Source organism: Cygnus olor, chromosome 2 (assembly GCF_009769625.2).
Source record: "Cygnus olor isolate bCygOlo1 chromosome 2, bCygOlo1.pri.v2, whole genome shotgun sequence".
In the NCBI taxonomy this organism is placed as follows: domain Eukaryota; kingdom Metazoa; phylum Chordata; class Aves; order Anseriformes; family Anatidae; genus Cygnus; species Cygnus olor.
Genome location: NC_049170.1, coordinates 108,571,730 through 108,593,211, shown reverse-complemented (window position 1 = coordinate 108,593,211; position 21,482 = coordinate 108,571,730). Strand labels below are relative to the sequence as shown.

General features: G+C 36.1%; 1 protein-coding gene across 1 annotated transcript; it reads right to left on the bottom strand.

Annotated features, from left to right (window-relative positions):
- Positions 1 to 246: 246 nt before the first annotated feature.
- On the bottom strand, positions 247 to 18,860 carry AKAIN1 (A-kinase anchor inhibitor 1). Its single transcript, XM_040550110.1, has 2 exons — positions 18,606 to 18,860; positions 247 to 3,692 (listed from the first exon to the last, which is right to left on the bottom strand). The coding sequence occupies exons 1-2, from the start codon at positions 18,619 to 18,621 to the stop codon at positions 3,502 to 3,504; spliced, it is 207 nt and encodes a 68-aa protein (XP_040406044.1). The 5' UTR covers positions 18,622 to 18,860; the 3' UTR covers positions 247 to 3,501.
- Between the last annotated feature and the right edge of the window lie 2,622 nt (positions 18,861 to 21,482).

The following is a 21,482-nucleotide window of genomic DNA, read 5'->3' as shown; positions in this document are numbered from 1 at the left end:
TATAATCTTCTTATTGTAGACACACTACATTCTGTGATGTTTAAAAACATGGAAAAAAAATCAGACATGATACCAGTAGGGACTTTAATTAAGATTTTTAGATGCATCATTTGCTATTGAATAGATATTCAAGAATTTCCAGCTTTTAACTATAATGTTATCACACAATGCTATTATTTCTCCGAAAAAATAAAATGAAGACGTCATTTTCCAAGTTACATGGTTTTGCGGGGTATTTTCTTTTTATTTACTTTTTATTTATTTTTATTTTTTTCCCTCACATTTTAGAGCAGGGATTGCCAGTGTAACTGCCCAGAGCTGACAAATTTATGAACAGAGGCAGATAGTAATCTCTTACAATGTTCTGCTGTGCCCATATGAATTTCCATGTAGGTGTTGCTGCTTTATGGGCAGTGTCTGATTACATTACAAAGAACAGCCCAAGTACAGTAATAAAACTTTGATAATCAACCTAAATGAAAATATGGCAAGCACAGTGCAGGATAGCCACAGACACCTGATTCTACTTCAGGAAAAGAGATGCAAGAGTTGTACTTTCACATTTGTGTATCTTTCTACTTACAACTGACAAGTGCTAAAATGTGAATTTATTTTAAATATGTTTAGAGACTATTTTGATTGTCTCTCACTTTTAAGATATGAATTATTGTAGTGAATAATGTTCTCAGTACTACAAACCTCGTGAGCATACTGTTTGCTTCATAAAAGATTTTATAGTGAATCTGAAAATTTCTTCCTTTCTTTTGATAAGAGAAACAAGAGACATGTAAGATGTTAAAGTTTCTTTATTTGTAATCAGACTTGCATCACATCTGTAATAATTTTTAGTCTGTATTTTTGCCAGAAAATATAATCTGTCAGTGAAGATACCAAAAATACCCGCTTTCACCATTTAGTGAGCATGTAATAAGTCAAGGGTTAAGTTTTCTTTTGTGCATTTCTCTCACATGCAGTACAGATCTCAACTACATATACTGATGCAAGTGGTGTGCAGAACATCCTTTGCCAACAGGCGATACTAAATGCATGCCTTAATTTAGGGATATATACTACAGATAGGAGATGCATTATTTGGGTCCCAGGGAAAACTACACTATTTATGCAAGGGTATTTGTTTTGCCTTGATAAGAGACCATAGTAAACCTCCTCAAGGCTCTGCAGCTCTTCCTACCATTCTTCTCTCCAAAATATTAGACTTCTGGCAGCACTGAAATGATATGCATAATGTACTGGTTGAGTAACAGTGTGTCTAAAAGGACTAAAACAGCAAAGTGGTATTGTAGAATAGCATAGGAAGGGTGGAATAGGCTTATATGAAGCAGTGGCAAAAGCCTGGATTCACTGGCTTTTGAAGTTCCTCTTTTTCTAACACGATGGTTTAAAGAAAATATATGGACATGCAAACTAATTTCCAGACTACTGTCAGATTACTAAAAATATAATTACCAGGAATATATAAAAAGACTTGCCTTGCAAATTTCTGAGGAAAAAAAAAAAGTAGAATAATCCCAAATAAATGGTGATTTTGCTTTCCTTCCTTTCTATATCACTCTAGGTGAGTCTTTGGCAAAAATTATTTTACACCAGTCTCTCCAACAGACTTGCTTTCCCTCATTCACTAGGCTTGCCTGCTTATCAGCCTCAGAGTCGAACCTCGACTCATGATCATGATCAGTTTTCTTAGGATCTCAGAAAGCAAAGATGCAGTGAGTGGTTAGAAAAGAGCTATCTCCCAAGTGAAGGCCAGTCGAAGAAAAAGCTAATGGTAAAAAATGACTATTATGACAAACATGCACGTGCCCCAAGACCCAAATATTTCCACATGTCAAAGCTTGCTTGGATGAGAAAATTCACTCAGCATCTATAGAAGTGAACTGTGTACTTGCAATCCAATTCAGTTTTTATTATTAGAGGATTTAGAACAACTTTAATCATGTTGAATTTTTCTTTCCATTTTTAAGTGAAAGAAGATTGAGCTAGATCATTATCTGGTATGAGTCAGTGCTGGAAAACAAAACAAACAAACAAACAAACAACAACAAAAAAAAAACAAGCAGAGCTCAGAGGCTTAATATTCCAGTATGTGGCTATTCATGACTAAGCCCTTGGCCACCAGAAAGAATCCTGAAACTGTTTAACACAAGCAGTAGGACATACTAAGTAATAGCCAATTATTTAAACCAAAAAGTCTCTTTGAGAATCATCTTGCTGAGTAGAAAAGCAGTTATGAAAGTTTGTATCATTCTTTGCAGATCCTGCACATCTGCTTCTCTGTATTTCTAGGTATATTACCACAAGAATTTGGATGCAGCACAGCTACAAACCATTTCTAGAATGAAATATACTGTTACTCATTTCAGATGTGTAATAGTGCAATCATCATTACAGTAAGGGAGCATAAAAGTGAAAGCTACATTTATTCAATGTGTATTTTCAGAAATATCATGGATTTCCTCAGCTATATAGAGTAGCTTAAGGATAAGTTCTGTACTACCTGCTTAAAGCAGTTCTACTTTAGGTCAGTCTTTGTGACAATTGCAAATATAGTCACTTTATGCCCAGCAAGTGAGAAATATCTATCATGACAAAACTCAGACACAGTATATTTCCATTCTTCAAAATATTAATAAACTCAAAACCCTTTTTTAAAGCCATTCCAGTATCCGTTGTCTGTAAATCAAGCCACAGCAAACTTTCAAAACTGAAGAAGGAGCTAGCAAACTCCATATCAGTACATCAGTTTCTCTTCTTTCGTTATCAAGAAAATTAAAAGCAGTTGTCGAGGCACAAGTGATTTTTATGCAGAAGTTCAGAAGTATTTCAAATAAGTAGACATACTTCAGTACTTATTTTAACTTCTTTAAAAAAAAAAAAAGACAGATCACAGATCTATGATCACAGTCATAGATCACAGTCACTGCAAAGTTGCACTGGATTGCTTTTCTTTCCAGGATGAAAAAAAAAAGTTGGTTCATGGAACTTACCAAATCAACTTTATACTGCCATTTCACATTGTCCATGGTTAATCAAATCAGAGGACAGTCATGTTTCAAGGCAGCCAGAAAGCATTCTACTACACTCAACAATAAACTATTTCTTCGGTGAAGACAGCTTCAGTGAACCCAGTAATTCAGAGAAGAGTCTGGCCAGCTGACCTGGCAGCAACACTGCGTGCAGAACTTATATGAAAGTGCGCTGACAACAAGCTTTCAAAAATAAGTCCATACCACAACAGCTTGTGCTTGAAACTACTTTTATATCTAAGATTATTGTTTCTGTTAAGAGGCACTGCATAAATATGGAGTTAGTCATCTAATGCACTTAATATTTCTCAGCCGAGGACTATTGCAGCTTTACTCTATGTCTAGGTGTTGATTATACTTTGGTTTGTTTTACAACAGTAACATTGCACTAGCAATACAGCTGATACTAAAGAGAAGGCTGAAAACACTGAAGGATCAAAATAAACAAGCTGCTCCTTTACTTCTTTTCATGCTTCTTGGTTAATTTCCCTCTTTCTAGCTGGAGGCTCATACTGCTGTTTGTTCGCCTCTCCTTTTGTTGGCTTTCCTGGGAAACTTGCTGCACTGCTTGGAGGATAGCGGTCTGCACAATCTGCTTGCTGGCATTCTGCAGCTTAACTTCGTCTTGCTCTGGACCTGGTTTCTCACCTGCAAGAGCCAAACAACAAACAGACAAAGTGAATCAAGCATTTATGACCACTCTGTGAACACATGAAGGATAGAAAAAGAGAAGAGAGAAAAAAAAAAGGGGGGGGGGAGGTGCTTGGGACCAGTTTATGACATAGGGAACCTGCTAATACAGAAGATGACAGCAGGTTGGAAAGTTTCTACTGCATGTTCAGCATTACTGGACTGAATGAATGGGCAGAATTTGAGTCATACAGCTCAGCTACCCAGTTCCCCACCTTAGGAACAGCTGTAGTTTCACAGCTGAAACAAGTACAGCTCCATTTTGCATCATCAGAGGGAAAGAGGTTTTTTTTGTTGTTGTTGTTGTTGTTTTTGTTGTTGTTTTTTTCTCATCCAGCTCTGAATCACATCCTTTTTGACTTCAGCTGTACTTCTGCATGGGGAACTTGACTTCATTTTACAGATCTGATACATTTTTCTTTACCCATAAAAAGAGAAAGTTTTCTATTAAGGTTTCTATTTACTTTTACTTAAAATTATAAGCCCTCACCCATCAAATTCCAATTAGTGAAAAAAACAAAAAAAAAACAAAAAAAAACCAAAAAAACAACACAAGCAATAGAAACTTAACAAATATACTTTTCTTCTGTGATTTTTTTTTTCCCACAATGCTAAAATCTGGAGAAAAATGAAGTAATGTAGCATAACAGACGACATATGGTAATGAAGAGAAGTAGATTATGATAAGAGGTTTCTCTTTTGGAATTATTTTGACTCCTAGCAGCAATTATAATTATGAGGGACAATAAAGAGTAATGTAAAATGGTCAAAGTTTATCTTGATGTAAAAAATAATAATTCTGAATTAAAGTGAGGTACACCCACTGAAAAGCTGTATTTAGAAAAAGGCACTCTTGATAATTGAAATGCTTAGAGTAGGTGCTTATTTACATCACTAGGTTTGATTTTAAAGGTTTTTCTGATATTAATCTCAATTCTTTCTTAATCAACTGTACTGTACTGAAGTATTTCATGAAGTGGGATCTGTATTTTACTGTCTGTTTTGAAGCCATATATTAAAAACCGTATTCTGAGAGAAGCAAAACAGAGTGAATTAAAGGCCAGATGCTTTTATGAGAGATCCACATTTAGAGCTGTGATACATTCCTGATGTTCCTTAAGAAACGTTTGGAAGAAAATTTAAGATAGAATCAAAAAGTAAAGTAAAATCACCTGATTATCTTACAGAAGACACTATAAAGACCTATGAGCCCAAACCAACCACTAGCAAATCTTGTTATGTGAGAAAGAAATAATTCAGTATCTCCAACATCTCTTTTAAATTATTTTTAAAATATACTTATTTCTATCAATCATGCACATATTATACAAGTTCTGGCTAAAAGTAAAATGCAAATGTGTTTTATTTCTGTTGAAATTAAAAACATGAAGAAAAACCCACAACTGGACTGAGATGACTAACTCTGACTACAGTTCAGAGGTTAAGACCATAAAAACTTAGAAAACATTTTAATCTGGAAATACTGACTGAATTAAATCACTTGAATTCTTGGCTCAGTCAGCTTCCTTGATTCACTTTGTTCCACCCATCAGCACTTGAAACTGTTTTTTTTTTATACAGTTCAGTTACTTATCAGTAATGTATAGATATTCCTTTTTAAATTGAACATTAACTCACAATTTTATTACAGAACGAATTAGTCTTGCTGGGCTGAAAAATATCAGCCAACTCAGCTGCTGTTCAGAAGATAATATGTTAGCAAAAGTATGAATAAACATGAAATTCTAAATACATGTGAAATTGTAAATACGAGTATGTTCCAATTGGCTATGAGGTAATACGAAATGTGAGAAATTTGCCAACACCCATAACCATAAAAAAATCAAAATTTGTTGTTAAAATCATACTGTTGTTAAGCATGTAGCTGTTGAAAATTACCCAATTTTCTTTCTTTGGGGGTGCTTCATGATTTATTTTGTTCTTGCTACTTAATCTACAAATTCTGTTTTTTGGTTTGGTTTGGTTTGGTTTACATTAGGAAGATTACCCGAGTTTTTCAGTTGTTTGTCATAGAGCAAAACCTGCCTTTAAGTACTATTCATCTAAGTGAGACCTTGATTACGTCTACTTGTTAGATTACTCTGGTTTGTGCTGGGAAAACAAACCAAGCAGAGAGAACCCAGGACCTCTGATCTATTTCTGCCTTAACTCTGATAGCTTAGGTATACACAAAAGGAAATAAAGCAACATAACCACTTAACAATTTTACAGCCATACAACATATTTGGGATTACAGTAACCCAACTAACAACAGCTAATTGGCTTTGGTTATGAAGAAAGGTAAAGATATTGGCCTGGGGTGATGTAAGCAATGGGGCCAGAACTGTATCCAGGAAAGACATGGAGCTATTGGAGAGAGTCCAACAAAAGGTCACAGAGATGAAGAAGTTCCTGGAGCACCTGTCCTATGAGGAGAGGCTCAGAGAGCTGGGACTCTTCAGCCTGGAGAAGAGAAGGCTCCAGGGGGATCTTATCAATATCTATAAATACCTGAAGGCAGGGTGCAACGGAGACAGAGCCAGGCTCTTGCCGGTGGTGCCCAGTGCCGGAACAAGAGGCAATGGGCATGAACTGAAACACCAGATATTCTCTCTGAACATCAGGCAACACTTCTGTGCTGTGCAGGTGACCAAGCACTGGCACAGGTTGCCCAGAGAGGCTGTGGAGTTTCCTGCTTGGAGATCTTCAAAAGTTGCCTGGACATGGTCCTGGGCAATCTGCTCTGGGTGGTCCTGTCTGAGGCAGGGGATTGGCTCAGATGAACTCCAGAGGTCCCTTCCAACCTCAATCATTCTGTTATTTTGTGACTCTAGCTGGCAAGGCTGCCATAAAACACAACTTTTCCATTTCCTGAAGGAGTACACAGCAGTGTCTAGAAGGGTATCATGATCACCTCCTCTTCTTCCAACTATTAATTTCACGGAAAGCAGTCAGCACAAAGCTGTTTTCTGAGAAGCTCATTTCTTTGTTGATATTCCGCTCCTACTCTGAACAAGAAGAGAAGGATTGGCTAAGAAAAACAGAGATGACTCATGCAAGGATCCCAAAGGGACTGAGCTGGAAGATATCTATCAAACTGCTCCACCTTACTGAGATACAGATTGTTGTGGACATGAACAAAGGCAGAATTCTGAGTGCCTATAGAATTAATCAGGCATTTTAAAGACCACATACTTTAAATTAGGTAAAACACAGGCATCTCCACTATTGCCTAAGCATTTGGTGTTTAGCTAATCAAACCAAGAATGACTAGGGTGATAAGATACCACTAATTTTTATTTATGGTTTTTGTTTGTTTGTTTGTTTTGAAGAATAACTTTACATTTAATAAAAATTCCATGACAAAAGTTCCATTGACGTACTTGCTGGTAAAAACTTGCAGGACAGCATAAACAACATTCTCCCTGTAAGTTATCCTTGTCTTATAGCTGCTTTTTTCTCCTCTTGATGTCAGAAAATCTTTTCTACTTATTCTCTGCCTTTAAACGCTCACTTCAGTTATACAGGAACCTGGTACACCAATTCTGTAAACAGAGAACTGAAAACTCCAGGCTCAGTGATGCTTAGTACTTGAAGACAAGGTAGCAATTTTATCATTAAGAAGTGACAAAGTCTCTTTAGTGTGTTTATATCTCTTTGCCTTTCACTTTGTGAATTTTATGCCAACTGACATAGCAAATTAAAAGTAATTTGCAAACTCCAGCATGGTTCTGCAACTTAAAATACAGTTTAAGAATTTCGCAAAACCTCAAAGTCTTCTACTGTCTTCAGGAATCTGTCACATATTCCTCTTTCATCTAGTGCCATATATTAGTACCTTGAAATTCCCTTGGCTAACTTCAAACTTCATGAATGCAAAATAAAGTAAAATAAAAATGCTAGCAGTTTGGAAAAATAATAATAATGTTTAAAGTAGGTTCCAAATTTTCCTTTAAATTCCTAGAAGTAATATTAGTTTTAGCCCAAGAACATCTTGTATGGCAGATCTTATATTACCTGTTAAATTTCTGAACTATAGAATATGCCTAAAAAAGTATACATGGGAATCAATAACTACAGAGAAAGAACATTTAGCACAGATTAAGTCTTGAACAAGAACTTCAGTTTGGTTGCACATAGACCCCCTTCTCATTTACACACTTCACTTTCTTAAAAGCAGAATGAGTCACTTCCTTTCCAGTCTGCAATCAAATCAGTCTCCTGTGCTTTCTGTTATCCTCTCTGTCTTTTCCCTTTCAGCTTGCTCCTTGTTAAATTTATTAAGGCTTCTAAACACTGCTACCCAATAATAGTCAGCAGCAGGTCATTTGTTTGAATCAGCAGTTTATTAAGTTCTCTACCATAACTTCTCATAGTATTGTTGGGGATACTATCACGAAGCTAAATTACCACAGGCATGACCTTGCTCTCACAAATATGCAAGCCCATCTCAAATCCAATGATGCTAGCAACAAACTATGAGGAACAAGACAGCTTTCAGTTGGTGAATAGTCAGTAATTGAAAAGGAAACAGAAGCAGTGTTTCTCACATGGAAAGAGGGCAGGAGCAAAATGATGAATGAGCTTTGATAGGAAAGAACTTCAGACTCTTGGAGAACATGGACTAGAAATAATTCATCCCATACTTTTTAAGAAGACATTAGTCACGCATAGGCATGCATGACCATAAATGAACATCTAACCCCTGTTATCTCAGCAAATTTCTACCGTCCCTCAATTATCCCTTTTACTTCTTCAAGCTTACTGCATTTCCCAGGAGAAAAATAATGTCTTTAATTTCAATTCTGCTTTCCTCAAAGCATGTGGTCTTTATGCAGCTCATTATGTCTTCCTGCAGGTTAGGTCTCAATGGGCCTTGAGGCACAGTACAAACACTGCAGTTGAAAAAAACCTGCTCAACTCATATGTCAGGTTCCATGAATCCCAAGGGTCATGCATCATAGGTTAAAAGTTTACATTCTGCTCCACAGGAAAAACAAATGTAGTTTAATTCCAGCAAGTGAATTCCTCTAAAGCTGTTCTTCTGGGGGAGGGTTATTATTATTATTAGTAGTAGTAGTAGTAGTAGTAGTAGTAGTAGTAAACAGCAAAAACCACATTCCTTTAAGCAAACATTTGAGCAATTTAGAACTCACAGTTACCCAAAATATATTCCCACTAGCTACAATTTTAATTTATCCAAAATTTCTGAAGGTGGAAGAGTCACCAAGCAAATATGCTTTCTCCATTTTTACATGAGATTATGCAGGTACATCCTTTAACCGGAAACTTTTTTGCTTTTTTTATGAATATGTTGCTTTGGATTGGAATATTTTACCATTATACTATTTTCTGCAGTATTACAACATTAGAATTAACTTCTTTTCCATGATTAATAAAAATAAATAACAATACAACAAACTATTGCTATCTGATAACCCTGTTTCAATTCTATTTAAAATTATTACTCTGTCACCAGTACTGTCAGTTTACTTATAAAATTTATTTTAAATTGGAATGAAAGTATAGGTAAGCAAGGCTGTGATGATAAGGCTTCATCACAAAGCCCAGCATATATTTATAGGAAAAGTCGCAGTATATTCATTAATTTCCATTTATAAACTGTAGTTCTTTCAAAAAATTTGAGAACCTGGCAAGTTTGAAATGACATAATTGAATGTGTATGTGGTAGTAATTAACAGTAACATTCTTTGCATCAATATTGATAATCTACTGCAAGAAAAAATCCAGTTCTTCAACATCCTTAACCTCCCATTGGCATTAGTTGGTGACATATCTCTCCATCTTTCCAGTCACAGCATGGAAATTCCAGATGAGCATCTTCTGGAGAACATTCTGTAACCTATGAATCAAAATGGTTAAAAATCTCCTTCTTTTAGTTGCTTTATAGGTTGATGCTAGGATCTCAGCACTGCAAGCCTAATTTGAAGAAGAGAGATAAAAGATGAGCCTGCACATTATCGATAATCAGAAAATGTTGATGAGTCATGTTAATTACATCTATAGCGAATGAACATGGCAGTCAGCCAGGGCTGTACACTTTCAAACTTGTGTACAAAACCAACTTTATGCATGAGTGTCACTAAGCTATTTACAGGATTAGAGACCCAATTTTTAATGACATCAATAACAATGCCAGTTCAGAGATCTCATGAAAAGGTTCTAGAATGAAGCTTTAAATGGAGAGGAGAGGAGAGGAGAGGAGAGGAGAGGAGAGGAGAGGAGAGGAGAGGAGAGGAGAGGAGAGGAGAGGAGAGCAGAGCAGAGCAGAGCAGAAAAGAGAACAGAGAAGAAAGAAGAGAAGAGAAAAGAGAAGAGAAGAGAAGAGAAGAGAAGAGAAGAGAAGAGAAGAGAAGAAGAGAATCATGAATTCTTCACTGTATTATCATTCTGTCCAGTACAGTTTCTCATGCCCAGAACTGGAAGCTTGTGAGGTCCTGAATCATAGCTATCATGTTGCTCTGATTCCTTGAGGAAGGAGGAAGTAAACTGAAGGTATCAGAAACACTAAAAGTACTTTCAGGTAGGACTGCCATGTTTTCCCTGTTCCCTAACCTGCAATGCTCAGGAGATTTTAACACTCATTTATTTTCACTAGAAAAGTCCCAGTTAAGTTGTATTTTCTACCCTAACTTCAGTCCTTAGCTACTGCTGTGCAGCCATCATGGAAGAGGAACTCTGCATCAGGAAGAGGGCTGGCACAGACTGCTTTGGGTACACAACAAAGCATAAGAATGAAGCAGGAACAATCTTGGTTTGAACACAAATCCAGGAGTGTTGGAAAGGGGAAAGAGAAGAGCAGAAATGCAGATAAGACTGTTCCAAAGGACATAATAATATCTCCAGATTAATTCTTGTCTTTTTTTTTTCATCCAGACATTAGATATATACAAAGCTGTTCATATTTTTTTGTCCACTGAGCTTTTCTCTTTATGAGAAAATAATATGTATTAACTACTATTGTTGTTTTTTTTCCTATATGAAAATTATATTTAATTTCCACAGTGAGTTATTTCATGCTATTTGAAATATGCCAGCCAAAATGAAGCTTCCAGCATTTTTAATTTAAGAAGTTGATCAGACCTACAGATGCTTTATCTGTTCTAAGCATCTATTCTCAATGCGTTTTATAAGATTTATTGCCATACTTCAATTTATATATTTTCTAGGTATTTTCATGATAGCAATGATTTCATTGTTTAAGGACCAAGTCTTCTCAGCTTTGAAGACTGGATGTAGTTCAAAGTAGTAGTCACTGAATACTCTGCCATGCATAAACCTATGAGTGTGATATTCTGATTTTGGTCCCAGAATGAAAAGAAACATATATATATATATATATATATATATATATATATAAAATCCAGATTTAATACTATAGGATAACACTAACCAATGAAGATTTTGTTGTTGTTGTTTACTTCTAAGGTAGAGTTTAATTTATTTTAATAAGTTACTTCCTAGAGAACATCAGGGACCAGCTGCTTCAAAATCAATGAAAAACTTAAATTCTCTTCATCTGCACAATTTGCTATTTCTTTAGGGAACATACTTCAAATACTGAAGTAAGAAATATCTGTGCATCAACTGCTGTGCTTGTCCTAGGGCAGAAGAAGTCCAGTGGCACAGATACAGGTGGCTCAAGTGCCGCTAAACTCCCCCTGCCTTCTATTTTCTACTGCTTAGGTGCTCAGAAGCTGCTATCCAAGAAAAAAATATCTGGCACAGAAAGTGAGATAACATTTAGGTCTTCTGAATCTATACTAAAAATATCAGTGGTGGGCTCACACAAATTGCCACTGAAATACATAGCTTTCCTAGGTGTTAGAAGGCTTTTGCTATCCACCACTGTGTAGAATAGGGGAAAGGAGAGCTTTCAAATGCCCTGTGTTCCACTACTAATGGTTTATTTTGCTAGCTTGTCATATTTCTGCAATGACTTGCATGCTTTGGTCTTCAGCTATGTAGAACTTAATTAAAATTTGTGATGTCTGAATGGGATTTAAACAAAAAAAAAAAAAGTAAAGTAAGGAAAAGGTTATGTAACTTGTCATAAGCCAGCAAATCAGTGATAACATTCTGTTAGGTTTTGAAAAAGTTTCAATTTATATCAGAATATTCAGAGTCTAATTTCAGGAATTGGCTAGTTAAACCTCAGCTGAAGAAAAGCCCTTCTTTATCTCTTAAAAATATGTAAATAAATAAATATAATAATAATAAAAAAATAGCACTAACACAAAACAGTATAGGAAAAGAGCCCTGCTTAATTTAGAATGTGAGCAGAGTTTGAAAGCTGTACATTAAGGCTATTAGTAATTGATGCTGGGTTTATAAGTATGTATATGTGTATATGCATATATGCAAAGTCACAAGAGAAAATGAATCAAAGACTATGTAAATTTAGAATGCACCTTCAAAGAGTAAAAAAAAAAAACACAGAGGTTTTTCATGGCTGTAATCTTGACAAAGTCCCTGTTTATAAGTGTTGCAAGAAACAGGATGCCACAGAATGCTGTATTCCCCTCTTGGATCTAATTCTAACCTCCCAGAGAAATATTTTCCACTCTATTAAGCAGACTTACTTCCATACAGAAGGTAATGTTAATCTGTGATTATTTATCAGAATTGGTAATGCGTATGCACCCTCTCCATACTTACAAATAGTGAGTGGATTCACTAATCAAAGTAAGAAATTACAATGCCATTATATCAAATATGTGTACTACAAAGTGAAGCAAATGTAAGCAATCCACAGGAGATTACATTTGCCTTACCATTAGAGAAATATCTGCATAGAATGTGGCTCAACTTACTTCTTCAGGCAGAAAATTTCTGACTCTCTTGAAGAAGGAATACAGCATCTTCTGACAACATGACTACAGGCATTTGTAGGGTTGGATGACAGCAGCACAGAGCTCACCTGCTTTGACTTCCCTGACAAGGCATTCTAAACGATCCTGAAGCATTTTACAGCTATTCAGGTCAGCTTTTCATTTCTGTTAACATCAGTAAAGATTCTGCTCCAATTGCAATCCCTTAAATAATAATACATCTTTTTCTATAGGAGCTTGCAAACTATTACGGAAAGAACATCACAGCAAATGGGTAACCAGTACTCAGATAATTTCAGAAAGCCTATAAAGAAAATACATTGCAAGAAAAGAAATTTTGCTTAACTTTGTATTTGTAAACATGATGCAATAGGTTGTGCCCTTAATAAAATCCTTAATGGACAAGATTGAAAGTATAGGAATAAATCTGCCTTTCACTGTATTTTACGTTGTCTATCTAATTTCCATTATCATGTTAAAGCTTACAAGGTTAGAATCATATTATTTATGTCTATAACTACAACAGAGCAATTAATGTAGAAGAATAATGATTTGGAGGGACAAACTTAGCAGGTCAATGTAACTCATTCCCTTTGTGCGCTCATTATTTGACTTTTCTGATCAATATACGGAGAATATATATAGAATATATAGTCCTAGTAAGGTTGTTGATAATGACTGTACAACTTATTAACACCAACCCCCAACAATGAACCATTTCTTTGATATAAGTCACTAAAACAGTGGGAAGACTGAACTCTTTTCACAGCAAATCTGAATAGGATTCAACCCAGTGATCTGGAAGTGAAAGGTGCCATCCCCACTTGCTTAAGCCTTCATTTCTGTTACAAATGATTTGAAAAAGTAAATTCTGTGCCAGTTTTTAATGTTGTGTTGATTACCTTAAAGTCATATTACTTCTAGTACTGTTGACTACTTTATAAGCTTAGTAGTTTCATCACATCTCTGAATATCTATGAACTAACATTTTTTCATCTCACTAAAGAGACCTGCCAGTGGAGTTTCACATCAGGGGAAAGATCAATGCAACACTGGGGAGAGGCAAACACACAGAATATTTTTTCCCTCAGTGAAAAAGAACAAGAAAGTTCCTCCTATATGATTTCTCCCTACCAGGTGACAAATATTTTGAAGTATGGTTGAGAGCTCTTAGCTACAAATACATTCAGATACTTTTTTTTTGGTTGAACTGGCCTGCATACTCCCTAGCAACTTTACTACCAGCCATCACAAATTCTGGACAAGAAAATTGTTATATCAAACTGCATGAGCTATGCAATATAGTCTTAACTGTAGCCTCCACTTTATGTCTGTGGCATGGACTTTGCCGACACTAAGCTAATGAGAAAGAATCCTACGTATATACCGTTTAATCTTATATCAAAGTGCGTTTCATTTGCTTTTCTACACAGAACTTAGACCATTAGCAGAATGCAGCACAACAGGGACAAGGACTGTGCCCTGCTGTCCTACAATTGTTCTCATGGGTGAACGAAACTTCATAAGTGACAGTGCCAGAGTACCATACTTGGCACAAACACTGGAGATATTCCACAACAGTTTATCTTCAGAAAAGTAAAGTTATTGGTAGCAATTTTTCCATTCATTATGTCCCTCAATAGTATCTTGATCTGTTCATTATTGACGGAGGTCTCCACAGTATCTGTAATGTTATATCAAAAAAAGATATCAAGAAATTTCATGTCTTCACATTCCACAATACAACAGGTCGTAGCTTTCCCAGATTTTCCACTTGAGAAGATCAGGACTATTTGGACAAGTAAGCACATCTGTTTCAGTGTGCAGCTGGTATGTCTTCAATTGCAGTTTAATGAGATTCTTAAAATGTTTGGTACAGGATGCACTTCTGATCTCCAGTGTCATTATGCAAGTCTGTTATACTGTCCCTAGCTTAAAAATGTTACAAACAGCTGTGCAGCTGAAAAACTATTTGAAAAGCTGTTGGAGTTGCTGTTGTAAGAGAAAGGTGCTGAGCAGTGAATATTCTGACTTCTCTAATGTCTAACTGTCTTTAAACTCTAAGCATTTTCACAGATCTTTCTTACACAAAAATATTGGTAAATATATATATATATTTATATTTATATTGCCTCCTCCTCCTTTTGAGATTGGCGGGTCGAGGGTAAAATCAGCGAGTTTCTAGTTAGGCAGAAAATATCCAATAAGAAAGAATTCTTCAAATTACACTGAAAAATAACACAAATTATCTGAAAGGTGGAATCACACAATTCAAAACAGATATAAACTTTAAGCTTTAAAGGATGAGAGTGTTCAGACAATGAAACAAACTATCAGTGTAAATGTTGCAATCTTTCTTTACATATTCAGATCAAAACTGACTCTTCTAAAAAAAAAAAGTAAATAAATAAAATATTATTTACTAAAGAATAAAACTTTGTTTAACATATACTAAAATAATCACTTAAATGATATTCTAGTGAGAGAATTGCTTAGGAAACATATACCCTTAACAAATTTCTAACTTTATTCCCCAGCTAGTTTTGAAAATGCAGGCCATGTTTGTGCAACATCAGTGCAGATACACAGAGGACAGAAGTTTAAGGCATAAGTGTTTGAATGATTCGTGTGCAAAATTGTGTCAGGAAAAAAAAAAGGTTTATTTTATTTTACCTTTACACATGAAAAGTTTGGGAGATGCAAATTAGCGTGGAATATGTCAAGGATCATTTTTGGATAAAAGGAACCAAAAGAATTGCCAAAGAAAGTAGTATGATGTTGATTAGGAACATTTCAAATTATTGTTGAATCACAAAGATTCAGTTAAAAACATAAATATGATTATTATTGATAGATTATTGATATTGAAAGCAATCACTACTTTCTAAACTAATGATAGGGCTTGCTTGCTGCATTCTAAAATAATCTTTTCATAATTTTTGGTGATACTTTAGAATAAATATTTTAATAATTCTTCATTCATTACCTTATAATGATAGATAGTTAAGCTGTGGAACCATTTACAAATATCAATCTTTTATAAGATAATTTGAAAGTGTTTTTGTTGTTGTTGTTTGGGTTTGTTGTTGTTAAGTCTGGAATCCATTATTTTCTGAAGTCTCCTAATAAAAACTTTCACTTCAGAAATGAATTCTCTTTTCTATATGGCCTAATCCAAAAACTTGAAATTGCATGTTTTCTCTACTGCAGTCCCATGCATCCTTACATTTGACAATCAGTAACATTTTCTTGTCTGCTTCTCAGGCAGCCTAAAGCAGTTCAATTAAGGAAAGGTAAACAAGCTAAATTTTGCAGTGTAGTAGCTGGTCCACATTTCCATTACGTGGATCATCCCTTATTGTTAGGGTAGCATTATGAACAGTGTCGTCATGCGGGAATCCTCTAGGTAGAACGAATTCCCAGACATCTCATAGAGTTGGCACTGTGTTTCATATACACCAGTCTATCATTAGTCAACCTTCACAACAAAGTGCAATGAAGCCCCAGTCAGGTTAAACCATATAAGCAAAAAATGTCCTTTTCTCAGTTCCTTTTTTTTTTTTTTTTTTTTTTTTTTCTGGCAGCTTGTACAGACATTTATGTCAAGACTCAAAGTTAATTAAAATTTGGTGTGAAGAAAGATCACATATGAAGACTAGCTTTTTGCATAGCTGTAAACAGCAACACACTGTCGAGAATAAGCCATCATGAGCCAGAATGTCCACTTCACTTTTCTTTTGTAAAACAAATATTGGCCTTTGTATAACAATTTTGACATATCTGGCTTGATAATATCCAAGCCTGTTTTTTTTTTTTTTCTTTTTTTGAGTTGCTTTTTAATAGCAATCCACAGACAGTTGTTTTCACTTTAAAATAAATAAATAATAAAAAAATATATTTACAGTTGGTAGGTTTTTTTCTAATTAACAGTTTTTAAACATAACACGTTAAATCAGTGCTCTGCAATAATTCAGAACTTCATGTTATTGATATTCAAAGTCTTACCTTTGTCTTCACCTAAACAAGTTATATTATTTTTTTTCTGGAAGAGTATTTTTAGTTTGTTTTATTTGTTTGTGTGTGAGTGCATGCACGTCTTTGTTTTTTTCCCCTTCTAGAGGCATGTTTATCGTTCTAAGCCTGGAAGTTGTAAAGTATAACCGTTTATAAATAGACAAATCTTTTTCTCCCTCCCTCCCCCCACCCCCAAAAACATATAAATGAAAGTGAAAATCAGGTCATTCATCGCAATGAGATAAAATCAAAAAGTTGAGCCAAGAAAATGAAGTTCAGCTTCCTAGTAAGTGTATAGAATTCCTATGTCAAGTAGCCATAACTATGGCTACTACGAAGATACTAAAGATGTACAAACCCCTGATTTAAATATACATATACATTTTATACATCCACAGAAGAGATAATGCCAGGGTAGGAGGGCTGATTTGCAGTGAAGAAAAGCAATTAAAAAAAAAAAAAAGAAAAAAAAAAAAGCAGGGCTTACTGAATACAAAAAGTGTCAAAGCCTTCTGTTCTATCATCTCTTCTACAAATTTAGTTACCCTATGCATTTTATGACATTTGCAAGGAAACCAAGTGTTTTTTTTTTTTTTTTTTTTTTTTTTTTTTTTTTTTTTTATGTAAAAGCAGACTGAAAAAGAATGATTATACAAGACAGATTTTTTTTTTCTTTACGGATTAGAGTTGTCAAAAGAACAATTTATGTAGTTATTAATGAGATTTGGGTTTTGCTCATTGTCAGTCTTTTGGGAAAAAAAAAAAAGCATGTGTTTTGATTATTTTAGAGGTAATCTCATCCTGCAGTACTCTGGGTCCCATGGCACATTTCAAAAATGAGTACTGTTAACTGACAGATAAAAGGAGTTCAGAAGAGAACCCCTAATACTGGAAAGTGTACTACAAAAGAACAGTGGCTGGTTCTATTGAGATAAACAACTTGATCCCAATTTCAGGACAGACTGTGTTGGAAAGTATAAAATTAGCCTGCAACCAGGCAGTCTGAGAGACAAAATGGACTTCTGATTGTTCAAAAGGAATATTAATCTCTCAGAAGGTTAGAGTTTCAGTTGTTGAGTTAGAAAAGTGAACCCCCAGGACTGCTTCTGTAATGAGTGTGTAAAGATTTTGGATTTTTACCCCTTCTCAGACCAGACATAGAATTTAAAAGAAAAACAAAACTTCTGTAAGCTTTGCAAAAGAAAGGTTTTAATAGTTCTTCATTGTCCAGTTGCTGCCTTCACTTTACCTTTTCTGTTGACCCATTATTTTTACTGACAGTTATACAATTTTAAAGAACCCAATTGCAAGTTATTTCACTATAGAAAATGTTATGCATGACTTTAATATCCTAGAGCTCCTGGGCCTTTCTGAACAACAAATTGCCCATTTCAAAGCAGAATGTACTAAGTCCAGTGCAGCTTCTCAATGCTCTACTATATCTATACTACACACTAGAGATCCTGCACCTTTATAGAGTGAGGACTCAAATGAAATCCTGCTGGAGTAGGAACACAGTAAAAAAAAAAAAAACCAGCCTGAATAAACTTTCTGTTCTCTTCCATTCAACTACTTGGAGGGGAGCATGAGGGGTGGGAGGGTGGAATTTTGTAAAATAGCTCCATCATCTTTGGAGCTTGTCTTATTCACAGCTGCCAGCGTGGGTGTTAGGTGGACCCACTACCCAGGCACTGCGAGGCAACATTCCCCTTCCCGCCCCTTCTTTTTTGCAGTCTGGTGTGCACAGCTCCCTGTGCACTTGCACAGGTAACGCTCCTGTCCCTGACGGGAACCACAGGGGTGACCCTCACGGGAACCACAGGGGTGACCCTCACAACCTCTGCACAGCTGAGCGCTTCCCTTTGAGACTGCCTGCCTCTGCCCAGCAGCAGGGCTAGTTCGGCTGCTGCCCCCTCCCCTGCAGACCCCCATGTAGCCTCTCCGGCACGATCGGGGCCTTCCCACTGCTCTCCCCCAAATGGGCGCGGGAAACGGCTGCCCTTACCTGGAGCAAACACCATGGTGCTGCCACCCCACACCGTCAGCACCTCGGACAGCGGCAGCGCCGCTCAGCACCACGGACAGCGGCCGCGCCGTTCAGCACCACGGACAGCTCCCTGCCCCGCGCTTTCAGCACCACGGACAGCTCCCGGCCCCGCGCCGCTCAGCACCGCGGACAGCTGCCGGCCCCGCACGGCGGCGGAGGCGGCTGCGGGCCGCGGTCCCTCCCTCCACAATGCGGCGGGGCGGGGAGGGGGCCGGGGCGCCTCCGCCGCCCGCACGGACGGACACACACACACACACGTACACACACACGCACGCACACTCAGAGCAACACCGCTGCCACAACTCGCTGCCCCGCAGCGACAGAAGCGGGGAGGGTGAGGAAGGTAATAGAGGTCTACCCAGCAGGCAGACCGGCTAATTGCTCCTAATTACCTCTCGGCACCAGCCCCGCTGCCTGACATTTCGGGGCACGCTGCTTTCACCACAAGCTAGCAGCCTTGCTAATAGGCTCCAGCGACGCTGCACTTTGTCACGGCACTGTAGCTCTCAAAGGTTTAAATGCTGAGGAATTTATACCCTGATTTTGCAGGCCTGTTAACACAGCTCTAGTGACAGAAGCACTTTGAATTAAGAGGAAACATTAATGTTCCAAAATATAAAACATGACATCATGGCAAAAAGGTAAATAAATAAATGAATAACTAAGTAAAGAGGAGGAGGGCAAACAGTGTGAAATGACAAAACTTTAAAAACATGCACAACTTTTGTGCTTCACCTTTAATTTGCTTTTATTTGTAAAACCAATGCTCAGGTTTCATGGAGTCCCAGAACTTCCACAATAGTAGGAAGCACTGACAACAGTCAGATGGGACACAATTCAGAGGAATTAACTGTTCTGTTTAATCCTACACCTGCAAGACATAATCTGAAAAACATTGATTAACCAGGGCAGATTAGAGAAAAACAGATTAAAAACACATTTTTAGTTGGAAAATTGGCATGTGAATTTTTGTGATATGCAATCCATTTTCCAGTCACATGTTTATAATCTACAGATTTCTACAAACCTGGTTAGTTATTTTCATAATCCAGCATTGTATACACACACAGCTTTCCAAATAAATCTGGAATAATTTAGGTATCCAAATAAGTCCTTATTCTTAAAATATGGATACAGAAAAGCCCTGACTCGCTTAAATAATTCTGCCTATATACTACAGCAAGAACTCAAGAATGGCATCACTTTCAAAGTCAAACTAACCACGTGGTGACAGGTCTATTTATTTATTTATTTATTTATGTTCGGAACACCATATAAGATCATGTCTGGTTGAGAAGGCCTTCAAGATTTATCTTTACATACCATTTCTCGTATCTGATTTCTGGATGTTCACACGATCTTCCCTTTATCAGTTGCAGCTTCTTTATTGCCATTTGTTCCTCTCTTCTGCTTTATATTTCAAAGATTCAATTTCACTTCTCTCAGACAGCAACTAAATTAACTAACTCAAACACTATAACTCTGACTGTTTAGAAATAGTGTTGTTTAAGAATGCTACCTTTAAAAATCTTTATTCTAACCCTTATTTCATCTGTTGCTGGTTTGTATCCACCTTAAATCTGAGAAATAATAGCATACCTATGAACTTAAAAAAAATTCTAGTACAAGTAGCCCACATAAAATACAGGAGGAAAAAATCAGCTCTCTTATGAGAAAGACAAAAGGTATTCTATAATCTTTAGAAAAACAGGACTTTTGGAAAGACTGTAGGAAAATTCATACTGGTATTTTTTATGATGTATCTGTGGCCTCTGTACACTTCATTCATGTGTTCAATGGAGAGTCAGCATTCATGGAAAAAAAAGTTAACCCACTTTTCTCAAAAAAACAAACAAACAAATAAACAAAAACACATCAAATCTATAATTTCTATTACATACATCCTCAAAGGAAATCAGGTGTATGTTTCCAAGACAGTGGGGTTGTGGTGGTACAGTTTCTAAAATGATGTTAAAAGATATTAAAAACAGTAAGTATGTTTCAGTGATCAAAAAGTTTGTAACCTACCTGTAAAATTCTGAGGGTATCTTTGACTTTGTAATAGAACCTACAACTTTTTGGTGAAAGAATACAGATCATTAGCCATAATGTTCTGCACACATCTTACTTCAACTGATGTCTACATTTAATCTAATGAATTACTGAGAACAGGCATGCTTTATTTTAGAATCTTTAATTTTTCTTGCACAAGTTAAAAGCTACCAGCAATTAGCGTTTTTGCTTCAGTCAGAAAACATTATACTGGCCTTCTTTTTTCATTTAACCAAAATGTTTTCAAATTCCACATTTGGTCACAGGTTCAGCAGCACAAAAATCACTGAAATAGATGCACAGCACATAGTTCTGTTGTAAATTATAACCTCACATGGAAAACTGATGGAGGCAAAATTTTCCTCCAATTTGTAAAATCATGGAAGGGATAGCAGTAAGCAAAATGTGCAGTTAATGCAACACAATAATGAAAACAAATAGTGCACTAATAATTATGCTCATTCATCTTCAGATCAGTGGAAAACAAGATCAGTTAAGCCCAGTTACTCAGAAAAGCCCCTGAGAGTGAAGCATAGTGCTAAAAATGAGGTTATATCATTAAAATAAAATACATGACCTTGTTCTTTTGACAACTTTAGAAAACAGAAAATATGAAAACACAGAAAAATATCTGTATATATTTTTGTCATTAATTATATAGTCCCTCTTTCTTGTATATCATTTTTCTTACTGGCTGAGTGAGGAACTAGTAGTCTCTGTATAAAATCAGAAGACTTAAAAATTTTCAAGTATATGTCTTCAAATATTTTTAAAGAAGTTTTG